The following is a 25,307-nucleotide window of genomic DNA, read 5'->3' on the forward strand; positions in this document are numbered from 1 at the left end:
CTGTTTCCACCTTAACACAAAATGTGCAGACAGAGGTGTGTACACAAGAGCACACACTGATACACAACACACACAAATCAGCACAGCTACCAGGTCTGCCCGACCTTGAAACAGAGCTTCACAGACCCCTGTCATCCCTTCTTCTCAGTGTTGTCTGTTAACATCCTCTGCCTCTTTAGTGTTCCTTCACATCCCAGGTACATTCACATAGTTTATTCTTTAATAAAGCATGTGTGTTTATCCTTGTGAATTTATCCTTGAAAGGAGAGTAAGAAAGTCTCAAGATATGACTTATGAAGAGTCCTCACTGCTGAAAGACAGACTTTCCTCTGAGCCTGTGCTGAATTTTTACTTGAAAAATAACTCAGAAAAACATAAGTGATATTCCAAAAGGCAAAAGGTACTGGGGGGGGGGGGAGAATATTAGTGTAATTCTCAGCTGGATTTGCAGAATCCAGTATTGTAATAGTAATTTGTCTTTAATTAAACATACAAGGTACATAAATGACTCTCCTTTATGTAAGTCTCAAGACACTGAGTGAGATGAAGCTAAATGCCCCTGATAGCAGGTGATTCCGAGTGTAAAGAGAGGCAGGGTTTGCCCAGGTCCACCAAGCCTAACGTGGAGCCAGCCTCATTCTTACGCTCTCCCGTTCCGCCACACAGTGCCCCTGCTCTCAGAACTAACACGAGTGTTTTGAGCAGCTAGAGACAGAGCGATAAGCACATTTACAGGGCCCTAGGGACCGGTGAATTTATGGATGTTTTTCGAGTAACTGCCGTTCCTTAGTGAACAATACAAAGAAACCTCTCATTTTTGTTAATGACAAATTGAGGAAAAATTAGTCTGTTTGCCTGCATTTCTGTTACCTATGACCTAGAGTACTCAAATGTCTTGGAAGGTCAGGAAAATACCCCTCCTCCCTCTCTGAAATTGGAAAAACCAGATTTTCCTCTCCTCTGGTGGCTCACACCGCCATCTTGTGGCACTTTGAGGCATGGCTGCTACAGCGGTTGTAAGAGCCATCCTTAGTTACAGGTAGGAGGAATTTAACAGGACCTGTGTAGTGTGACCTTTAAAGTACTCCTTACGGAAGCAAACTCGTTGGTTACCTGACTCTTCATGCCAGGACTTTGCCCTCAGTACGACTCTGTAGTTCATAAAAGGGACATTTAATATTTAAGTATTTCTTCTTAGTAACATAGAGAAAAAGGTTTCTGAGCATCAGGGATTGGGAGTCTAGCAACAAGGAATAAGAAACAAGGTCCATGTTCATGGAATTGTGTCACCAAGGACTGAGCAGCAAGCACTGGGACCTTAGTGCTGTTGACTCAGTCTCTAGATCACCCATCCCTAAGGAACAAAGACACTCTGTCTTAGTTTTCAGAAGAAAGGACAGAATGTGTGTTGCTCAGATATGTAATACTTATAGATATTTTTTTCAATTTTCCCTTTAGGTTGACAGAGTCAATGATTAAAATAAGTTTCATGGGTCAGACTATGAATATACAACATCTCAAAATTTCTGACTTTAAAAAAGATTTATTTATTATTTATTTTTATGTATGAGTGTGTGTCTGCATGAGTTCACAGGCATCATGTGTGTGCAGTGCCTGAAAGAGGTAAGAGGGCATTGGATTCCCTGGAGTTGGAGTTCTGGGAACTTGTGAGCCTCCTGATGTGCATGCTGGGAACCAGACTCAAGTCTTCTACTCTAGCAAGAAGTACTTTTCACAGCCAAACGTCTCTCCAGTTCCCCCTCCTAGTTTGTCTCTGTCTTTGTTATAAATCATCAGTCTTTAAGTGCAACTTCCACCCACATACTCACAACTTGATGTCAGTTAGTTTGAATGCTAACTTTGTTTCTACGACCCTATTAACAAGCAAATTCACGTATTGTATAAAGTATATTAAGTTGACTTGCCAACTATATCATGAAAAGATGAATGAAGGAATCTTGGGTTATGGAAAGCAGGATGTAGAATTCCCATTGTCCACCTGGCTGTGGTGGACCTGAGATCGATCCATGTAGCATATAATTTGCATCCTCCCCAAAGATCAAAGCAGTTTACTTGAAAGCAGGTGTATAGCTTCAAACCAGAGAGAAAAGTTAACCAATGTGCTCTATATTGTAATAATCAAGTTCGTCCACAAGGGGGCACTTGTAATGTCAGCGTGAAGAATCTTCCAGGGCTGGTGGTGTCTGGGGTTAACTAAGCCATATTGTTGTTTCACTCTCTTAAAAGCTCCAGCGGGATGTTTTAATTTGTAGCTAGTTCCCACTCCTGCCTGATATTGCTGTTGTTGAATTCCTTAATACAACAATTAACATTATTTTTGAGGAAAAAAAAGTAGGTGACTGTTAGGGCTTCCTTTCTGTCTGGGATAGAAGTAGACTTCCCCCACCCCTTACTTAAATCCTAAGTATATTTTACTTCAGGTATGCAAACACAGCCCTGCAATGCAACTTTTTCAAAGCAAATTAAAACAAGATATGTAGATAAAAACTGCCCAATTAGAATGCTAAGAAGCAACTGTTGTTGAAAACAGTTCTTCACAGAAGCAGTATGAAATCCCGGCGTCCGTTTTGAGAATTTCGTTTCTAGGAGACTCCTTGCTTTAGTTTGTCTTCACTGGACAGCTTTCTGGCCTGTGACCATTGATTTCTGCAAACAGATACACACTGGCTTGGAAAGATCAGAAACATTTCAGTAAGTTCATTTCAGAAAGATCAGTGCCTCCTCTGGATGTGGGGACAGGTCTACCCCACTGATAAAATCACTTTCCAAATACCCAGTTTAGTAAGTCTGCCATCAGGAAAACAAAGAATCAAAATCCTGAATGGACCCTATCTTTATCTTAGAATAATTTAGTACTTTTAACAGTTTTCTTTTGCTGAATACAGTAATTATTCTGTACTTGTCTAGACTCTAGGGTATTTTGATGACGACGGTATTCTAGAGAAATCCAGAATGAGTTCTTGGTTTCTCCAATGCATAACTAATTTTGATGGTGGTCTAATTCCCACCAGATTGCCAAGCAAAGCTTCATGTCTGAGCTATACTGTCATTTTAAAGCACTGTGTGTGTGTGTGTGTGTGTGTGTGTGTGTGTGTGTGTGTCTGCACATGTGTGAGAGAGAGGGGATGAAGCTCATAGCAGGTGGAGGAAGGAAAACAAGACGCAGCCCAGGAATCGTGGCCACTCAGCTGGAGCCATTTTGTGTACAGTGCTGAGGCCCGCCAGAGGACATGGATGCCTTGTTCTGTGTGAACTCACCAGGCAAGCGACAGGAGATGCTAATGACGAAAGGACAGAGTCTAGAACTGATCCGAAGCTGCTGGTTAGCATGGGGGATGAGTACACCGTCAGACAGAGAAAGCAGTATGATTCCTACGCTCAGACAGCAGGCCAGGTGGTTAATCTCAAGCTTGATTTATTTAGGGAGTCATAGTTTGAATGTAAATTGTCCCCTGTGACTGAAATGGCAGCACTGCTGTGCTTCTCAGATGTGTCTGAATAGAACGTTCTATTTTAGCCAGCACTCTGCTGTGGAGCAAGTGAGGAAGGCAGAGGCAGAACAGTGTGCGTCTGGAGCCTGGGCTCTTCAAACATTTTTTTTTTTTAAATTTTAGTGGAAGACTGTAGTTTATCACTTTTGTATACCCTCTCATAACAAGTGTGTACTCTTGTTTTTTTTTTTTGTATTAAAAATTCACAATCTATTGTCATCTAGTCCAAACCAACAGCTAATGTAAAACTGAAAAACCATGCGTAGTGGTTTATGACAATGAGTGTATTAGGATACAAACCGCGTAAGTGAAACCATAATGTTGGTTTGGAGAAACTGAGCTTGAAGTGTCAAATAAAGATTGAGAACAGACACCCAGGGCTCTGCTTTTAGATTTGGATATGACATCAGACAGCACAGAAATGACAGCTGACGCTACAAGCAAATGGCTGAGCTGGCTGGAGGCTGAAACTTCACAGGCAAGAGATGTAAGGAAGACTACAGCTGGAGGCATGGTAGTTTGTACGGCACCGTTGAAGAAGGGTCAACAGGGTGCTGAGAGGGACAGCAGTTGGTAAGGCGAGCAGCCTTGGCTGTGGGGACTTGGCAGCCGCAGGTATGGAAGAGGTAGGGTGTGGCAGTGAGCGCTGGTCACTCAGGACACAGTGTTACCTCGTGTCGCAGGTACACTTCCCTTCAGCTGGGAGTCTGTTTTCAGGGTCAAAATGCCATTTATAGTGTGAATCTCAGAGCTTTACGAGTAGAAGGTGAGAGTGAAACACAGCACTGAGAAAAGAACTGTGCACTTCTAAGAAGCAGAGCTTAACTCTCACCAGTGCTCCCCGCCCCTGCACCCCCGCCCCCAGCCCCTACACTTAGAAAACTTGGGCCAGGTGAAAAAGGTTGTTCGGTTAACAAAGGAAACATGATGGTCCAGGCAGCATGCCTCTGACTCCTCAGTCAGAAGATTGTTTGATGGAGGACCTTAGGAGCTTGACTTTGACTCCATCCAGGCCACACTTGACAAGGTCTGCTTTCCGACCTTGAGCCCTGGCAGCAGAAAGATAAAGGCAGAGCTATTCCTGGCATAGATGGGATTCCATTGTTGGCTGATTGGGCTTAGGTTTTCTTCTGAGTTGTTTTGTAGGCTGCAAAACACACTAGGGCATATCTGCTTCCAGCCAAGCTTCTTGGCCTACGTTGTGGCGAGCCCATGAGGTCGTTCTCCCAGTCTCCTGCTTCTCTCTCCCCTCATCTTCACATGGGCATCCCTGCTCTTTGCACTTTTAATCCAACCTTGGCATCAACTTCTCAGAGGACTAGGTATGAAACTAGTGGCACTGGAAGTGATCTAAGGAAGCAGGAAGGCAGGGCATGTCTGTCTGGGCCACTGTGTAGCAGGCTGATATGTCCTGATTGGTGACTACAACTCCAGTTGGTCTGTCCAAGGTGGCAGTTTACTTTCTAAGGCCTGATCATGGCCTTAGGATGTGCCCTAACGTATGGGATACTGTAGAAGAAGCCATGAGGCAGGGTTTTGGGAATACAGGGTTGCTAATAAGTTGCACTGCAGCGTGCATTAGGATAAGGAGACACGGAACTGTTGATGAACAAGACCAGATAGCATTTGAAGAAGCTCTCAGGAACCCTCTGTCCCCACAGCAGGAGAGAAAACACAGTAGGACACGGGCTGAAGTCCACTCTGTGAGAAGCATGTGAGTGTCCAGGCCAGATGGATCTGTTTTGTGCAGGACAAGGCCCTAATAGGGATGCCAGAAATCCCAGAACTGTGACAGTACCTCTTGAGAGGTACCACTGAGGCTGCAAGGTGCAGCTCCTCCTCTACCTCAGAGGCCTGAAAGTGGCCTTATTGGGGCTGGAGCCCAGTGTTACTAGGATACTAGTGTTTCTTGGCAGATCTAAATGATGCGTTTTAATCATATGCTTCTCTGACTCTTTAATGTGTATAGTCTTATTGATCTCGGTCACCACAATCTGCTTCATTCCCTCCTCTTTCACGGGAGAGGAGCCTTCAGCTTTTCTCTCTGTGGGGATGCCTAGTGTCTCTGGTAGTTTACACTAGTGTAAGGCATGAAGAATACAGTTAGCAGAGGACATGTAGTCACTGCCTGTACCGTGTTGTTACTGTTGCAGCAGTCATGTGACAGACAAGGTCAGCATGGGTGATTCTGGGCACTAGCTTACCCGGACTCTGATTCCAGCACTCCCATTGGTCAGGGCCATACCTTTGGGATAATTATGTAACCCCCGTGGCTGCAATTTTCTCTACATTAAATAGAAAGACAGGCTATCTCATGATTTGTAATGCAAATCAAATGAAGTCATAAGGAAAAGAGATATATTTTGACTTCTCTTTGGATCTTATAAACCTTTACTTTTTCCTAGAAACTTCTGTGCAGAGACACAATTCTGAGTCTTAGTCCAATCTTGGAGACCTTAGGACAACAGATCTAATTCTGAAATAAATCAAGAAGGTGTTTAATGTAATTCACCACACAGACCTCAAAATATGACAGCTATTCTATATATGATTGCTATTACCTTTTAGGTCTATCTTGTACCTTACTGATACAAATTGGTATAGTTATGCTCTAATTGTATATTGAGATAACAGTTTTATTTTAACAGGAAGGGTGATATGTAGGAGGAACTAAGGTGGGAGGAGTCAGGAGAGGAAGAGGAGGAGTAAGGAGAGGAGGAGGAGAATGAAAGGAGGAGCTAGAAGACGAGGGGATGGGGAACACGGAGGCGGATGTTCGTGGGTCTCCACCAGTCAAAGATAGTTGGTATATCTAGGTTGGGTATTGGGTTACACTTCTAATTGTATGGGCATCTTGTTATTGAGCATTACCAAACTTATAAAGCCTTTGATTAACATTTTAAAAATAAGTTACTAATAAAAAAAAAAGGATGAGGAGGGAGGGTGATGGAATACATGTGACAGGAAATCAGATGAGGAAACTAGCTGGAGGAAGAAAGGGAAGAGGCAGAGGGAAACCAATCAGAACTCTAATGACACATGTATGAGGATGCTGTAATAAAACCCAGTACTTTGTATGTTAACTTAAAATACTAATAAAGAAAAAAAAAGCAAGAAGAAGGAGGGGGGATAGGATAGGGGCTTTCTAGGGGAGGGATGGGGAAGGGATGACATCTGAAATGTAAATAAATAAAATATCCAATAAAAAAAGAAATACAGAAAAACAAGAAAAGAATCCCTAGTACAGTTCATGGACTCCCAGTTGCCATTGGCTCTAGGCAGCCATTCCCTGGGGGAGATTTTAATGATTTTTAATTGTTGCTAAGAACCACAAATACATATAACTCTCTGTTCATATTTCCAGGAATCTTTAAACGTATTACTTAAACAACTAGAAAAAGAAAAAAGGAGTCTTGAAAATCAAGTGAAAGACTATGCACTTAAACTGGAGCAGGAGTCAAAGGTTGGTTTAATTCCACCTGAAGTGGGGTTCTTCGGGCTGCCATTTATTTCTAGTATTTTCTAATTAAAAAAAACTTTTTATGTTTTTTTTGTGCATTTCACATCATGTACCCCAAATTTCACTCATCTCCCCATGCCCTCATACTGGCCCTCTGCCTTTGCCACCTATCCCACCAAAGAAAAGAAAATCTCATTGTGAAAGCTGTAGTGTGTCCCAGTGTGTCACACAGCATACCCCTTGTCCATACTTCTTTGTTTGCAAGTGTTCATTGCAATGAGTCATTGGTCTGGTTCGAGGCCTCTGGCTTCTGCTATACTGTCAATACTGGAACCTTACTGGGACTCCTCTCAGATCTTTTCTTGTTGTCATGGAGATCCTGGAGCTTTGGATCTGCAGGACCAGTACCTTCATGTGCTCCAGCAGTTCACCAATGGGGTAGTGGGTCTGTGCCTGGGAGGTCTCTGAGCTGGTCAGCCTGCCAGCTGTCCCTCACCCACACTACCAGGGTGAGCTCTCCAATCCTGTCCCAGCTAGCTCATCATTACCACAGCCTGCAAAGAGCAAAGCCAGCTCTCCTGCTCTCGTGCCCTCAGGGCCACCCTCTCACCCCATCTCCATCCCCAAGCCCCTACTTCTACCTATGCCAGCAAGGCTAGCTCTACTGTGCTGTCCAGGTGAGGCACAGGGTCTGCTCTCCCAAGTGTTGCAGCCAGTGAGGGACAGGGCCAGTTCTTCCTTTTTCATGACCCTGGGGCCAGCTCTCCCATGATGTCCAGGTCAGAGGTGGGACCAGTTCTGCACAGCCCCCAGGCATTGACATGGCCCTAGGCAGCAGCCCAAACTAGGGAAGCCCGCCTTGCCTTTGGTGGTAACACCCCCACCTCCCACCCCCTGCTGCAGGGCCATGGACCCAGACATAGCACTTAGTGGAGCACAGGCCAGGACCTTACCATGGCCTTACGTAGCAGCACTGGCTACTCACATCAGGTTGTTCCTCACTACGCTTGAGTCCCCAGTTCTGTCTGTCTTCACCATGCACACATCTTTCTGCTTCTCTATCTCTTCCACTTCTCTACCACTTACTTGCTCATCCTGGTGATGCCTGGGGCCTCTGGGTGTCTGAGGTCATCTCAGGAGTGGTCTCAGGAGTCCTATGCCTGCTTGTGAAGTGTAATATCATGCAGGGGTCTTCCTTCCCAGGCTGCGTGGCACCAGGCGGGAGTTGTATCTTCTCGAGACTCTAGCATTTTCTATAAACCCACAGTTCATTTGATATAAAAAGCAAGAGATGAAAAGCCTGACCTGTTAGTGTGGCTATCCCTCCCTCATGCCAGCTTTACCCGGTATCTTTTAACAGGCTTACCATAGGACCAACAATGAACGTCGTTCCTACATCGCGGAAATGACTCAGGTAACTCCTTTTATTGCAAATTCTAAAAGTTTCCTCTGACGCCAAGTCATTTTGTTTTCCCATTCTTGTTTGGTTGGCAGAGAAACAGATGTTGGGATTATGAAAGGAAACAGACTCTGGTTTTTTAAAGAAAGTGGAAAGGAAAAGACAGAACTTTTAATAAAGAGATGAAAGGGTCTCCCCAGTTAAAAGAGAAATTTGCATAGTTTAATTCCTAATCACTGCGATGCAGATAACCTGATGATCTTCAGGTGTCAGAAAATTCCAGGCGTGTTGTTTCCTGCTTGTGGGGAGTTCTGAGCTACACAGCAAGCACTCCTGTGAGAAGAAATGGTACAAGTGGTCCTGACTCTTGACAGGTTCCATCTGGTTTTCAGTTCCAGCTGTGACATTGGTGATATTACAGAGGCTGTGCTTTACATCACTGCTCTGTGACTTATGTTACTGTGGTTTAGAAGATTGACTTCAGCTTAATGTTTTATAACAGCCACCACGTCATTCAGCATGTATAAACCTTGATATTTGATGCTCACATGCATACTTAATGTACATAACTTTATTTCAATATACATTTTAAGATTAGGATATGAGTTCAGTTTTCAATGAATATTATTCAAGCAAGTATCTAGATAGCAGGTGTATGTTTAAATGATCAGGAAAATGTTCTAGATTAGAAAGAGACATTTAGAAAATATTGGCACACAGAGAGTAATTACAGTCACGTGAGGGAATGAGATGGAGCAGGGACCGCATGTAAGATGAAAAGAGAAGACAGTTCAGAGCATGGTTCTGAAGAGCATCAATGGTGAATTCAAGGGAGCCAGAAGGAGAGTGCAGCTAGGCAGGTAGGGATGTGAGGGACCCAGGGGCAGGCTGGAACATCTGTTATAGTGATATGGAGCATTGAGGATGATGTAGGAGACAATTCAGATGAGGACCTAGGTATGAGGATTTGGAGCCCAGAGGGCAAGTATGGTAGAATTTGGGAATGAAAATTAGGGTTACAGTGGCAAAGGAATGCTTGGAGATTAATGTCAACAAGGATGGTAGGGAATGAAACAAAACAGGATGGTCCCTGCCATCTCATGTCCTATGCTCACAATCAATACCACCATCCTTGACCTTGGCAATGGCTGGGAAGCAAGGCTTGCACCTGCAACACCTCCCTCCTGCCTATTCTCTACCTCCACACTGTGCTTGGAACATACTGTTTCTCATCCGAGCCTGCTCCATTCCATCTGGAGGTCTCTTGTGAACACTGTCTTCTCTATGAGGCCTTGACTTGATGGAAAGACTACAGACCATGAAGCCAGACAGACTCTAGATTTGGATCCAGATCTTCATTTACTTGCTGTGTTAGCTTCTTAAAAAGTGAGTATGCATGCATGAGTGTGTACCTGCGTGTGTGCGTGTGTGTGTGTGTGTGTGTGTGTGTGCCAGACCACTTGCTGTCTTCCATTGCTCTCTGCCTTGTTGCCTTGAGACATCCTTCCATTGAGCTGGAAGCTCACCATTTCAGTTAGGTTGACTAGCTGATAAACTCTTGGGATCTGTGGGTCTCCTTCCTGCTACAGTTCCAGGTGCACACAAGCTGCCTGGCTTTTTACTTGAATTCTGGGAACTTGAAGGAAGCCCTCATGCTTACCAACTGTATGTTCTTATATGTTCTTAGCCCCTGAGACATCTCCCAGTCCCTACTTGCTGTGTGACCGTTCTGGTCCTCACCTTCTTTGCATCCCCTGAGGAAAGATATAATACCATCAGTTTCCAGGTCTGGGAGTATTCAGAGAGCTCTTTGTTTGAAGTGTAGGATGAAATGTCTGATGTATCAGAGGCTCGAAAGTCCAGTAACTGGGAGATGCTATCTCCCCATTCCTTCCTGGTCTTTGGATGTTCTCGTTCTGCGATAAGATTTCTGCTTGCTTTCTGGATTCTTATAGCAAACATATGTGCTTACTTGACACAACTCTATGTCCCTGTGGAGGTCAGACAGGGTGCTTGACTCTTCCTGTTGCCTTACTATGTACTATGAAGAGTGTCATTGTTTAAATGAAGCATTTACACAACCAACACTAAAAAGCAGATTGTTAGGAAAAGGTTTATTCATGTAAAATGCCCTTGAGGATTTTGTGTAAAGTGAAAAGTCAAAGTCTTTTGCCCCTGAAACATCCATTTACCTTTATTTATCTAAAAAAATTCCACTTAGGTGGATTAATCTTGCTAACTGTGCAGAGTCATCAAATGTTCAATCAAAGCCAACTGCTTTCCAGGAAGGCATTAATCTTGCCCCGGTATAAATGTTAATGAGGATTTCACTCTAGAGCGAATTGTTAATCTTTATCATCAAAGGTAGTTCTGGCCGTGCATAAACTATGGCGCCTGGGAAGGTTAATGGGTGAGTTTTGTTCTTTCACACTGAATGAATAAAAAATTGATCTGTGTTTGCTCAGTCATTTGTAGATGCTTCTGTAATTCTCTTCTGGCTATTTCCTTTTCCATTCACTGTTTGTCACCTGACTCAGTCTCTGCCTTCCTTGTCTCCCTTCCTGTGATCTCTATGGGAAGAATTTAGATACAGCCAGCAGTATAGAAAGCAGGCATGGCTTATTGCAGAGTAAATGCGCTCTCCAGCAGTGTGAGCAGACAAAGGTCAAGGAGACCCCTGGCCTGACCAACACACTAGGCAGCCATTATACTATTTTCTAAGATCTCTAGAACAAGCAGCTTCTCCTGAGGGACTTTGTCCTGACCAGGTGATTGACAGGCCTGCCTGGATATTTGCTTAGATGAGGAAGCAGTGGTGTGTCTCTGTTCTTGATCAGAAGCCTCCTGCTATATGTAATCCCATAAAGGTTTAGGACTCCTTCAGCCTGGCTTAGAAGGTCTCCATGTGTGACTCTCCAGACAGCTCAGTGTCTGTCTCCTTCTAAGGTCAAAGATGTGACTTGGGTTCCTTTTCTAGTCAGTAACTAAAGTTCGTTTTAGTTCTTGGTTTAAGTTGTAGACTGTGAGGGAAGATGCAGGCCCTGTGTCTTCCAAGCCTATTAAAGTCTAACTTGTCATTTAACAATTAAAGTGGGTGTGTTTTGACTGAAACCCACTCCCCCTCCACAAGTCTTCTCATTTACACACTGTGTGTAGAGGTCCCGCTTTGTAACCACTCATGAACACAAGGAGTTATTAAAGAGCAAAGCAGGGCTGACTTCTGAGCATGTTACAAGACCTGATAAATTTAAGTTGGACTGTCTGTTCCAAATAACAGAATTTTAGCAAAAGGCATGAGAATATTAAGTATAAATGCTTTGGGTTTACAGATAAGAGGCTGTTGGACTGTCCACCAATTCTAAATTCTTTTGATGTTCTTTGGATATGAGTGTGTTGTGTGTGTGTCACATCTGCGCTCATGTGTGGTACATACACCAAGAGAGTATATGGACAGTCATGGATGCCAGAGGAAGACAAGTGTCCAACTCTTTGCCTTATCCACTCATGGCAGGGCCTCTCACTGAACCTGGGTTAGGCTGCTGCTGTGACTCACTGACAGATCTCCACTGGCAGCATTAGGTGGATTCCCTACTGTCAACATGGTGTTCCTCAGACCCTCTAGCCTACTGCTTATACCACTGACTTTCTTCTCTCTGGTATTGCTCTTAAGTGAGGAACTCGTTCACTCATGGCTTCAGTAGCCATCTTGAAGTTGATCAGCCTCCAAAGTTCTTGAATTGATTGAGACATCTATTTGCCTACCCTGGAAAAATCATGAAATAAATACAATGAAAATACTGTCTTACCTTTCTGCTTTCCCACCATATATACTGTTCTTTGCCTTTTCTACCTTGCTGGTAGGATATGTGTTTTATGTATGTTTAATGTCTGCTACAAAAATTCCTAGTGGTCCACACCACATGGGTGATTGGCTTTCATGATTTTCTCCAATTTAATTTAAAAGCCATGTGGACTATGGGGCCAAGAGAGGGCTTGATTAGAAAATGGCTGAACTTCCTGTCTCTGTTAGCTGCTCCTTCATATACTAGTAAGAGACATGTTTGTGAAAGAGATTGACAGAAAATTGACTCTTTTAACCCAGAAATCAGTTGGGAAGTTAAAGGTAACTATGCTGTTTTTTTTGTGTGTGTGTGTGTGTGTTTCAGGTTTCTGGCTTAAATCAAGTATCTAAGAGGCAACAGATGGACCCACTGCCTAGAATGAAGGAGAGTCCGGTGAAAACGTACGTCTAGGTAGATCTCCCCTTGCTAGCTAATTATACTCGCCCTCCCGTGGCACTTGTTCAACAAGGTGTCCGTTGTATTTTGGAAGCTGAGATTCTAGATTTTATAGCTATGTATAAAACAGCACATGGGAAGAGACTACAGAGAATCTAATGGCCTAATAAGCCATATACACGAGATTGGAATGCCCAGAAGCACTGTTAGTCTCCAAAGGAGGTGGTGTGTTAAACTAAGACAACAGAGAACCCAGGCAGAGTTAAAAGGACACTCCTAACAACACAGTGGGCACAGCTGATGTGTCTGCACCTTTTCAGTGAAGAACTGTTGCTATGGATATGGTATAGTTTAAACTATGGATCCCATGTAAACGAAGCTACTTTATGCTGAAGAATGAAGGAACCTTTAGGTGTTTCTGAGGTTTAATATACTTCCAGGTCCTATAGAAAATATGGAATCACCTGATCCTGTCTATATGATAAGGATATTCATATATAATACTGAAAAAAATGAACCAAGTTGTAAATTTGTCCTAAATCAAACCTGTCTAACTTTAGTCAAGATGAGGAGTCCTCATAGGATATGTACTATGAGAAGTTTCTTTGGTAGAGATTAATGGTGTAGCCCAATTCTCAGCTACATGGACCAAAGCATATTTTTCCACTAATAGTCATTACTTATGTAAATTGCAATTAATTATATCTACACATATTCATCATAGAATTATAGTGTAGTTTAAATATTAAAATTTGACAAAGGACTTCCATGGAAAAAGAATCAAACCACTGTGTCTGAGATTCCCAAGAACATCTCCATGGTAAGAGACTCAATGGTAGTTTCCAGAACATAGGACATATTTGTACTTGTGCTAGGAGGTATCACAGAGAAAAGATCCCATTAAAATCCACAAGGGAAAAGGTCCTGGAGTCAAGTTTGTGAGGACTAGCTGGCAACTTGTCAGGTCCTGGCTAGGCAGAGTCTTGCTGACATACTTAGTCCCTCCAAGAGTGAGTTACAACAAGAAGCTGACAGCACATTAGGTTTTGATCTCCTAGGGAATCTCACTGCCTGTAGCACCCAATGTTTCTGTTGGCCAGAGTCACATATCTACCTAACTCCTACTAACATCTTGGACTCCAAAAACATACACAGATTTTGTAATGGTATAGGCACAGGGTGATATTCTTCCCACAGGGAACTGTTGCCACTAGGTGCCTTGTGTGCAGGCTTTCCCGAGGACAGTAATCCTGAGCTACTGTCTCACAGCTCCTCTCTGCACAGCAGCCTTCACAGCTACCTTCTATTTTATCTTTAGCCTAATCCAATCCTATTTTAAAAATACACTACTACTTATTTGAACTTTTCTTTGATAGCGAAGAGGTACTTTGGAAATTCAACTAAGGCTGTATTAACATTACATTAGTACACATATCCATAAACATTCCCATCCTGATTCTGAAGACAGTCTAGATTTTCACTGAATACTCTTGAGGTTGGCTGTCTCAGAATAGACCCTGAAATCACAGTCACCATAGCTAGGTGCCTACTTCCTGCAGGATCTCATCATGTTTGACTGAGGCTACACAAGGATTATCACTAAGGTACCAACCCCCTGCCCTCTATCTCCTTATGGAGAAATGGCCATACACCATGCCTCCATCTGCTTGCCCAGGGCCTATGGGCCATAGGTCTGAGCTGTGCCTGAGGTGCTATGTAGGAGGTGGATGCCATAGGCTGGGACTCTCTCTCACTCAGCTGCCTCAGGACCTTCAGAACCGCCCATTCCACCCAGATCCATTCTGTCTCTGACGAATCTGAATGTGGAGAGACTGTCCACCACAGACTGCTGCTTAATAATCCGTGGATGGATTACTGAGCTGATGAGTGGTCAAGCAGCTCAACTAATATGGCTTTCACTGTCTGAAACTAACTCAGACCTCACCCAACAGAAACATCTCTGTCTTCCTGATTAGGTATTTGAATACATTTAAGTAGTGTAGGTAGTGGAGAGTGCCTTAAAATATTCTGAGTTACTGACCTGACCACGGAATTTTGATATCCTCCTTTTGTTGATTGTTCCAATTTGAGTCATAACTAACGCTGGTACTAAGCACCTCACAGCAGCACTGACTGACCCAAGTGGTGCTGAGCTTAGGAGGAAGGGTTAGCACACGCCTCACCTGCAGACCAGAGTGGCCATTGTGAGTCACACTCACAACAGTGCAGTGGAAGTTGGTGGAGTGTGGATTTAGATGCTTGGGAATGGTGCTTACATTCACATATATAGCTGCCCATATACCTACTCCGTTTTCAACAATTCTACTTCTCAGTACAGTAGAGCCTTTACACCATAAGACCTGGGCATGGATGTCATAGATGCTTTATCCATGATAGTCAAAGGTGAAAAAAAAAACCTAAAATGTTCATCAGTAGGAAATGGATATTTCTAGTATCTCTGCATATATACTATATAGGTAATAGTAATAAATACATTTTATACAACATTTAGAAAATTCTCATAGTCTTCCGTAAAGAAATATGTAAATGTGCTTCCATTCACATAAAGTTTAAAACAGGCTGGAGTCATCTTGTATAAGAACACAGGATGGTCCTTACAACTGGGGCTGGGAACTACGAAGTACAGGAGAGCCTTCCAGTAAGATGACAAACAGTATTTTATCTATAAGCCTGGGGAGTAGTTACTGGAATTTTACCTTTCCGGTACCTTATGGAACTGTGAGTTTATGGTATGCACACTTTCGGACATGTCATGTTTTGCATGATATTTTTAAAACTCAAGAGCTATGGCCTTAATGTTTGCTCTGGTTGACTCATATGTGCTCATCAACTTGTATCTGTAACACAGAGGCTGATATAATCACTTACTATTTTTTACTTTAGCCTTAGTTTAAAAGGGTCTTGTCTATGCAAGTGACTGCCCTCACTATGCTGTGCCAGTGTCAAATTGTACGCTGATTGGTTGGCAGTATAAGGCAGAACAAAAGTGACACACTCGAGGAAGGGAGAAACGTGAAGAGGGAGGGGCTGGGTCTCACCAATGGCTTCAAAGTTATGTTTCCAGTGACCCCAAGGCTTCCCATCAGACCCAGCTTCCTGCAGATATAGCCTCCCTCCCACTAATACTTCCAGGGGCCATGTTTAACACAGAGATCTTTGAGTGACAGGCAACATCCATATTAGCAGTAGCAATGTTCAAACACTGGCTTGTGATACTGTTCGACACTCAGGATGAATCAGAGTACCAGAAGAAGTCCATTTAAGAGAAATTATGTTTAAAACACTGATTTCAAAAAATGACTCTGTCCAGTTGAATAGCACCAATTATATTCCAGCTTCATGAAATTGTGACTGTAAATAAATAGGCCAGCTCCATCTCCATGAAAGATCTATTCTAAAGATCCTTGCACACACTGTTATAAAGCATTGCTAAGATGATTAAGATGATTGAGGGAGATGTTCTTTAGAAATAGATTTAGAACTTGTCCCTAAATTCTACAAAGTTGATAGGTAGACTTGGACCATGGGCCGTGAAATATATTAACTGTGAATTATGGATTTGCAAGTAAGGACCTCAAATGGTGATGGATACATAGCAACAGCTCATCAAAGAACCCACAGTGATGTTTCTTGTTCTTTGCTATGCAGCCTCCTCTTTGCTTTGTTGATGAAAGTTTTATATAGTGATGGAAGGCCTTTTGAAGACAGAGCTGTCCTTCATACTCCAGAATAAAAGCACCCTTGGGAAATTAATTGTGACTTCTTGAGGGACAGATTGGGGAGCTTATTTTTGAGACAAGAATCAGATATATAGCCAACATCTGCAGCCTTAAGAAATTAATTCAATAAACTGTAACAGGATTAAGGAGTTCTAATCAGGGATGGGGGAAGGGATAGGGGGTTTCCAGAGGGGGAACCGGGAAAGGGGATAACATTTGAAATGTAAATAAAATATCCAGTAAAAGAAAAAAACCCCAAAACCAAACAACAACAACAACAAAAAGAAGTTCTAATCAATTCTAGAAGACCCTAGAATGCAGATGCTAGAATATATAATTGATGTAGAAAAAAGGTTTATGATAGTAAATAGAAAGTATAATGTAAAAATAATTTGATGGTGGTATAGATGATTTGTGTTTATTCATTTTTAGTATTGTCTATGAATTGTGCAGTTTCATATCATTTTAATGAGAGTAATAAATGAAGAAAAATTCTATCATAAGCTAGCCTGTGGAGTTCTCCAAGTCAAAATAACAGTATATTCAATATTATCCTTTTAAAGATGCAAGAAGCATGGTGGTCAATAAAATTTTGCTGTGCATTTGGGGCAGACAGAAAATCAATTTTCTCTAATCAAATTATCCAATGTGGCTTTATATAAGTAGTTACTCCCAGACTCAGTTTACCCCCTTGTAATATGAGAGTATATTGGATGGTTGGTAGAAGACTTAGAAGGTTTCAAAAACACTCCTAACTAGATAAATATTCTCAAATTTCCTTCCTTTCCAATGTGTAGCACATTAGTAACTATAAAGAGTAAACAAAATCAGAGAACATCCTTTTGTAAAGAGAGAAACGTAAGTATGAACAATAATTTGAGCACGAAAACAACCATTATGTAACACACTAATATCATTCATGGAATACCCACATATAAAGTGGTTTCTGAACCTTCTTGAGCTCAACTGAGCAACATGGTTACCTGTCTGGTTTCTACATATACACCCATATACAACTGGAGCATCTGCTGTCACACACACTAAAGCAGCCTCCTCCTCCAATGCCCATGGAAGGTCATGCCCATTAGTAGTCTCACTGTCTGGGCTCTTGGTGCTCACTAATCTGTTTATGTGGGTTTTTTCCCTACTATTGTGTCACATGGAGAGTGCCACCCACATGTCTAGCTTCTGTTCTCAAGGGCATCCACACAGCCAGAGTTTCTGTGTTGATTATCTAGCTTTCCAGGTTTTTATAGACCATTGGTTATCTAATTGTCAGTTGATGGGGATTTGAATTGTTTATACATTTCTGATAATGTTAATAGTGTCTCTATAGATACTCCTGACAATGTTTTATGCATGCTATTTAGTTATTTGAATACAAAATAACGTGCTTCCTTGTGGCATTTTCATATATACTTAGGTTCGAGTGGTCCCTCCGGTCCCATCCACTCCTCTCTGCCATCTCTCTGCGTTCCTGTTATATTCTTCTAACTTCAGGATGCCCCTTTCCACTTTCATACCCTTCCATTCCTCTTCCTAAAAACATCTTCCCCCCAAAGGAGCTCTGTCTAGTTTCTTAGCATACACACTCACTTCCAGGTAATGCACATAAAAATTAGAAGCTGAGATCCATAGATGAGAAGAAGCACGTGGTACTTGTCTTCTGGTCCCAAGTTACCTCGTTTTAGTATGTTTCCATTTTCATTTCGCCTCATGGCAGCTTACATTTTCATTGTGTGTCTGTTCCACATTTTCACCATTCATCTGATGAGGCACACCTAGGCTGACTCCTTAATCTTGCTGCTGTGAACAGGGCAACTGTGAACACGGGTGCACACGTATGTCTGTCACAGGGCTCCAGTCCTTTGCTTATGTATCAGAAGCAGAGTCATATGGCAATTTTATTTTTAGTTTTTAGAGAAACAACCACACCATTTTCCACAGTGCCTGAACTGCTTGATAACTCAACCAACGACTAAGGCTGGCTCTCCCCACAACCTCATCGACATTTGCTGTCATTAGTTTTCCTGCTTGGGTGAGATGGATCTCAAAGTCATTTGTGTTTCTCTAATGGATAAGGATGTTGGGCACATTTTCAATGTTTGCTTCCCCGTTTTTATGCTTGAGAACCAGCTTCAGTTCAGTTCACTGACCAGATCTTTACTGGCAGTTTTGGGGCTTGGGAGGTGAATATTTACATTCCTCTGTATACTCCAGATATTACTGCCCCATCTGACATATAGCGGGCCAGAACTTTCTCCACTCTGTGGTTCTTCTCCCCCCTTGTCTCCTTGCCACACAGAAGCTTTTTAATTTCTTGTGATCCCATTTGCTGCTGGGTTTCTATGAAGAAAATAAATTCTTACTGCTGTTTCTTAAAGTGCTGTCTCTGGTTTTTTGTTTGTTTGTTTTTGTTTTGTGTTGATTTTTAACTATGGCTGTTTTAGCATTTCATGTTTTAAACTGAGGTTTTATTGACAGCTCCCTCCTTTTTTTCATTAGAGTTATATTTTGTCTGCATTTTTGGTTATCCATTATTTTATCAAAACTGGGCATTTTGTATAATATCACATAGCTATTCTGTATCTCAGATACTCCCCCCCCCCAGCTGAAGGTTGCTATTATGTGGTGCCGTTTTAAAATTCATTCTGTGAAGTTGGTATTCTTTGTCATGAGTGGTTACTACACACTGTGCCGAGGTGGCAAAGTGGTTACCTTAGGATTGACAGAAACATTCAATGTACTTGGAATCAATAAACTTCTTCCTTCCTGGGGGACATAGCATATGTGTTTGGATAGGCTGTCCATACTCAGCCATGAAAAACCTCAACTCTGCCTTTGCCCTCATTTCTGCTCTTGCAACACCTAAATTTTTGGCAGAGGTGAGAGCATATGTCCTTCTCAAGTCAAGACACATGGTTCTAGGCATGTATAGCTACAACAGAGTATGGCATTCCAGATCCCAAGACTGGTGCTGGAATTTATTAATACCTACCCCCAGCCTTTTAGCTTCCCCAGTTAGCTTAGTTTTAAATAATGGTAGCCATGAAATTAAATGATGGCTTCAATTTGTTCCAGCAAATTCTCCAAGAGGAGTGTTCATGCTGGACCATGTCCAGAGAAGGCCAAAGAAGAAAAGCTTTCCAGTCAGTAATTGATGGCTCCTGTAGTGTGTGTTGGCTCCTGGTTTTACCATAGCTATGGGCTGTTGATTTTCTTGGAGGTAAGGGGCAGGTGTAGGGCTAGGGGAAACTAAGTTCCACATAACTGGGTGCTCTCACCAAGTCCCCAACTTATTTTCTTTGTTTTATACATTCTTGAGAACTGCTACAGATTTTTGATTTCTAGAGTTCTAAACCACTCACTTTGGAATTTTTTTATTTTTTTTATTTTTTGCCAACTTCTCTTTGCTTTTATGGGGGAGAGGAAGTTTTCCCTTGCTCAGGAGTAAAATGACAGGTCTTTACTTGGTTGTTTTTGCCGAGACCACTCTCTAAGATATATTTGAAAAGCACAGGAGCTGAAGCAGCCTCTTCTATCTCATAGAAGAACACAAAGAAGTCACCTGCACAAAGCTGGATAAGCCAGCAAGAGAAGATTCCATGGGATCTAAGAACAGAAAGCAGTGTATTAGTATTATTTTATTAGCCCTATCCTATTTCTTGACCTCTCTGCGTTCCTGACTTTAATTCAAGGTAAGTAGCAGTTAATCCCCCCTTGGGTACCTTCTGGAGACTCATCTTTTGAGTACCTTCCATGGCAGCGATTGCTCTGTAGCTGCAGTGAGACAATGACATGATTGTCTATGACTGTGCTGTAGGCAGAACATGTGCAGATGAAGACTTCCTTACTCCAGCCTGGAGGAGACGAGTCCACCCTAGTTCTCCATATGTGGCATATACTGTTTTTGTTGCAGACAGCAGTGACAGAAAAATTATGATCGATGCTTATTTTATTTCAGTGGAAGACACAATTCCATGAATCAGAAGACAACAAATGCCAAGAAAGGACCAGTTAAAAAGGTTTCAAGATCAAATCATCTTCCAAAACTCAACCCGTGATTCCAGAGCTGGGCAGACTTCTATTTTTTTCCCATCTTTTTCTTCATTCAGCGTCTTCAGTTTAGGAAGCTAATGTTCAATACATTCCTCAGGGGAGGAAATAGATGAGGAAGAGTGCTTTCTCTCGATCTTTCAAAAGTTGATTCCTCTGCCTGCATAAAAGTCATGTGTCTCCAGTGACCCTAAATATCCAGTACATGTGCTTGTAGTTCTTAGAATACCTTAGAAGGGAGCCTGAAGGTTGACATCATTCTGACACTCTCTGTAGAGTGTTTCTGATATGCTCTGGCTGCACTGTTATGTCGCATTTGGTTTCTAAATTGACCATTAGCTAAAATTATATATTTTATATATCATATAATAATAATATATATCTCTACCTTTTTGCTATTTTAGATTGCATCATGCTCAGTTCAGCTTTTTACAGTTAAGGTTTCAACATAATCCCAGAAGACGTGCATATGAAAGCTTCAGGGAAATATTGTTAGCAACTTCAGCCATGCACTGAGTTGTTCTTGGGGCTCCCTCTGATGGTAACCTTGAGGACTTAGGGGAAATCCTGTCACTTCATGTTTATTTCCTACATCTATAAAATGACTATGGTAAATTGTATAGTTTATAAGATTTCTTGCAGTTCTAGAAAACCTATTCAGTCCCAGTGGCCTGCCATTGTGTATGTGGCATTAAAATCATTTTGTGATATTTACTAACTCGCAACAATGGTCTAGTCTTTGGCCCAAACTTTGCAAGAGTTTGGAATACTGGAGACTAGAATGAAATAGAGGGAGAATAAGAAATTATTTTTAGGACCCATGAACTTTATTCAATTTTATTCATGTTTATGGTGTTTTGTAACTTGAATGTTTTTTGTCATTATAAATCTAGGTCAGAAAGATCCATATAATTTACTTGTCTATTTAAATAAGAGAAATTATTGGAATTTACATTTCTTGTGCATGTTTAAGCAAGTGATGTTTTGACCTGTACCTGATGAGAAATGTCATTCGTTTCCTTTTATATGTAATGTGTCTTTTACACCTGAGGGGTTTATGTGTGTATGTATGTATGTATGTATGTATGTATGTATGTATAATGCATAATATATACCTGTATGTATAGATAATAGAACCATAATGCTGCACTCGTGAACTTGCAGTAGCTATGGTTGTCTGCACAAAACCTGCATGAGATCAAGCTAGCCAACATTCCAGCTCCAGTGTCAGAAGGATACATGGGCCTCACCCTTGCTGAGGATCTGGTGACAGTAAAGGCTGGTAGAGAGAGAGAGCCCTTCTTTTTACGGGTGTGGTCCCTGGTAGGTTCAGAATGATCCAGTAGATGGCCCCACATCCATGTATTTATAGACAACACTAACTGGCTTCAATGGAATATATTTGTGTATATGTATATATGTGTATATATATATATGTGTGTGTATACACACATATTTAAAGATATGCTGTTGGGAGGGAATTATAAGGAGATCTGGAAATTGGGAGGAAGTGAGTGTGTGTATGGAATAAACACACTGTATACATGCATGAAATTATTAAAGAATAAAATGTATTAATAAAATGGAACATTGGCATGATAGTGGCTTTAATTTACTTTTTTCTCTTTATTTCTCTCCCAAGTTTGTTTCTAGAGATTGATTTTTCTCCTGGCTTTGAGTCTCCTGTTGTTCTTTTTATATCTATTCAGTTTTTATTGGATGCTAAGTATTAATAATTTTACATTGTAGATTGCAATGAGTATTTAAATTGCTTACAGTTCTGCCTAACCTTTCAGACTTCAGCTGAGGTTACTAAGCTATAGCTAGCCTAAGGCACTAGTAAAGATACCCTGAGTGACACAAAGGACACATAGCTCTGCCTGGCCTAGACTTGGATGCCCTGGGGCTTACAGGCATTCTGGTTCACTGCTTAGCAATTTGTGCCTTGGTGTCCCGTAGGGGCTCATGGTATCCTGTGCAGACTTGGGATTCTGTTTTTGTACAGGCCTTTGTGTTCATAAGCCTCTCTCGCCAGCTTCTGTCTCCTGTAATGTGGGGAATGGTCCTGTTACCGTGAGACTTCCTTCTCTGAAGTCTATGATGTGCCGTAGGGGAGGAACTAAGGGGCAGCAGGACTTGCTGCTTTCTCCAGCATCCCTCTCTTATGCCTGCAAACAACTGTCTCATCTGTTTTGATCTACCCTTCTGTTTAGTCACCATGAATAGATAGATTTGGCTCTGCCACTCTTGCAAGGCCAAAACTGAAGAACTCATTTCCTTGATATTAAAATATATTTAAAGCAAAGAAAGTGTATTAAAATGCAAAGTATTAAAAATTCATTTCATTTTTTCAATCATTTTATTTCTTTTAGTTGCATCTGGATAAAGGGGGAAAACAGGGCTTTATCCCTGTGCAAGTTCTGAAGAAAAAAAGTATTTGGTGATCAAACTAGTGGTCTGCAATCCAGATTGCTTTATACTCAACGAACAGTCTCCTTTCTCTGAAGAATGCACCTGAGGCTCATGTTTCATAGATGGGAAGTACTCTGCTTACCAGTCTATAGGGCATAAAGTCTGGGTTGAATGTTTTTGAAACAGAGTTCAGGAGCATATGACAGGTGCAGAGTTGTACAAGTCCCTGTATCGAGCAGATATACCCTCCTGTGACTTCTCTCTGGTGGTCGTTGCAGGTTTGTTTGGTTTTGTCTTTGTATTTGAGACAGTGTCATGTTATGTAGCTTAAAACTGGACATATCTAGGAAGAGAGAACCCTAGTTGTTGAGTCTCCATTGGATTTTCTTGTGAGAGTGTCTGCAGAGCTCTTTCTGGTTAGCTAACTTGTAGAAGTGGGTCTAGTCCACCACGGGCATTGCCAAACCTAGGCAGGTGGTCCTGAGCTGTCTAAGGAAGGTAGCCGAGCAAGCCAGTGAGCTGCATTCTTTCATGGTTCCTTTTTCAGGCTTTAGCCCTGGCTTCTCTCGATGATAGCCTGTGACACGGGAATGTACACTAAGTAAACCCTCCCCTCTCCTAACTTTCTTTGTTAGTGTTATATCATAGCAGAAGAAAAGTAAGCTAGAACTCCTAGCCAGAAACTTGTCATCCTCCTGCCTCAGCTTCTGAAATGCTGGCACCAAAGACACATATCACCACACACAGCCAGGCCAATAATCCAAGCATAAGACATGAATGCCATTTCCAGGACTGGCCCACAAAAGCACCCAAGATCATCATCCCTGGCTGTGCCTCCTCCCCACCCTGATCTCTGACGGTTTTGGATGTAGTGTAAGCACAGCAATGGGTTTAATGTGCTTATTTTCCATTTTCTTTATTCTCTCTGTTTCTATGACGGGCTCTTCCCACCCCCTGGTTTCTGATCTCATTTTCTGTTCATTATATAATTTCATGAATGCTGTGCATTACGTTGCTGTTGACAATTTTATTGAGCTCCATCCTTGCAAACATTAAATTACGTCCTTTAATGTGGAGGCTGGAGATCAGGCTCAGGTCTTCGGGCAGGCAGGAACTTTACTGACTGAGCCATCTCCCCAGCCCCCTGCTACTATATAGATGAAATTATATTAACCAAAAATTATAAAATTGTATTGCAGTGAGTTTTAAAAGGGATCTAAAGGTACCTTTTGATATCTGTGTGTTCAGAGCCAAGGAAGTTCTGAATGCCTGAAGGATGGCATAGCCCTCAGCACCTACTTCAAATGTGAGCTAGAAGATTGCATGAAAAAAGAAACAAACACACCCTCTCCTCCCTGAGTTGCTTTTGGTCAGTACTATATATGACAGCTACAGAAAAACAAACTAGAATACCTAGGCTAGCCTTAAACTGGTCATCCTCCTGCTTCAGTTTCCAAAGTGTTGACACCACACATTCCAAAGAAGCAACTCTCAAAGCCCTGATGTGCAGTAGCCCCACAGCATGGAAGACTCTCAGGTTCCTGAATCATCATATGTAGCATATTTATTCTGTTCACAATGCTGCTCCTCATCTGGTTGTTGTGTGAATAAAACATCCCTACTCGTATGTGTTCTGTGTTTGGCCACCAATAACTGAATTTTACTAACTAAAGCAATTAACCTATTCTCATTTATATTACACCAAGCAATACTTCTAATAAGTCTTAGAGGTATTGGGCATTTTGGTAGACAATAGCATCTACTAAAATCTTCACAATCACACAGATAATCAGATAAATCATGATAAATCATGGATTGTAGTGTTATTGGTCAAGGAATTCTCAAATAGCACTCAAAATTGAATCCGACTCTACTTTCAAATCTTCTCACAATAACTAGAACAACAATTTGGTTTTATATTTCCATTAATAACCTTATAATGGAAGATCTCCTAAGACTCGCTACAAATGATTTATAAATTGATAGTCCAATGCTAGCTATGCCTAAACAGTTGTACAATGCACAGTCAGTGACCGGATAGGAAACATGTCCAGAGCAGCTTCACTTGGGAGGGGAATGTTCAGCCTCACCGATTTGTGGCATTTATGGGATCCCAATAGGCAGGCACAGTGAATACCTTCTTCCCAGGGAACTGGCAGACTCCCTGCTTGCATGCTGACCCTATTTTCTGAGAGGAACACTCCTGTCTACCTTTTCTCAGTAACCTTTGCTTTACTCTGGTTCTCTCTTCCCTATCTTCCTCACGTCTCAAGCGGGTGCCAAGAACTATACTGTCCTTCAGGCATGCACAACTTCCAGAGCCCATTTTCTGAACAAACATGGGTCTCCAGAGGTATCTTTAGTGCCACTTTAAAAAAAAACACCACAGTTTCCAATTTTACAGGTTTTGAGACAATAAAATTCCACCTACCTAGTAGCAGAAGGCTAGGGAGATGGCTCAGTTGGTGAAGGGCTTAACTGACTGAGCAT

General features: G+C 41.9%; 1 protein-coding gene across 2 annotated transcripts in view; it reads left to right on the forward strand.

The window, feature by feature from the left end:
- The window catches only part of Ccdc169 (coiled-coil domain containing 169), a 32,900-nt gene extending 10,896 nt beyond the window's left edge, over positions 1-22,004 (forward strand). Inside the window, exons 5-9 of one of the 2 annotated variants that reach the window (XR_003710893.1) lie at positions 6,877-6,975; positions 8,333-8,386; positions 12,538-12,614; positions 19,431-19,575; positions 20,314-22,004. Coding sequence is in view for 1 of the 2 variants with exons in the window: in XM_028763608.1 (XP_028619441.1) it covers positions 6,877-6,975; positions 8,333-8,386; positions 12,538-12,614; positions 20,314-20,413 (330 nt within the window). In the remaining variant the exon portion in view is untranslated. The remainder of the gene's footprint in view (positions 1-6,876; positions 6,976-8,332; positions 8,387-12,537; positions 12,615-19,430; positions 19,576-20,313) is intronic. The other variant, XM_028763608.1, reaches the window with a different exon arrangement.
- The last annotated feature ends 3,303 nt before the right edge of the window (positions 22,005-25,307 follow it).

This window comes from Grammomys surdaster, unplaced genomic scaffold (assembly GCF_004785775.1).
Source record: "Grammomys surdaster isolate TR1022 unplaced genomic scaffold, NIH_TR_1.0 139, whole genome shotgun sequence".
NCBI classification, from domain to species: domain Eukaryota; kingdom Metazoa; phylum Chordata; class Mammalia; order Rodentia; family Muridae; genus Grammomys; species Grammomys surdaster.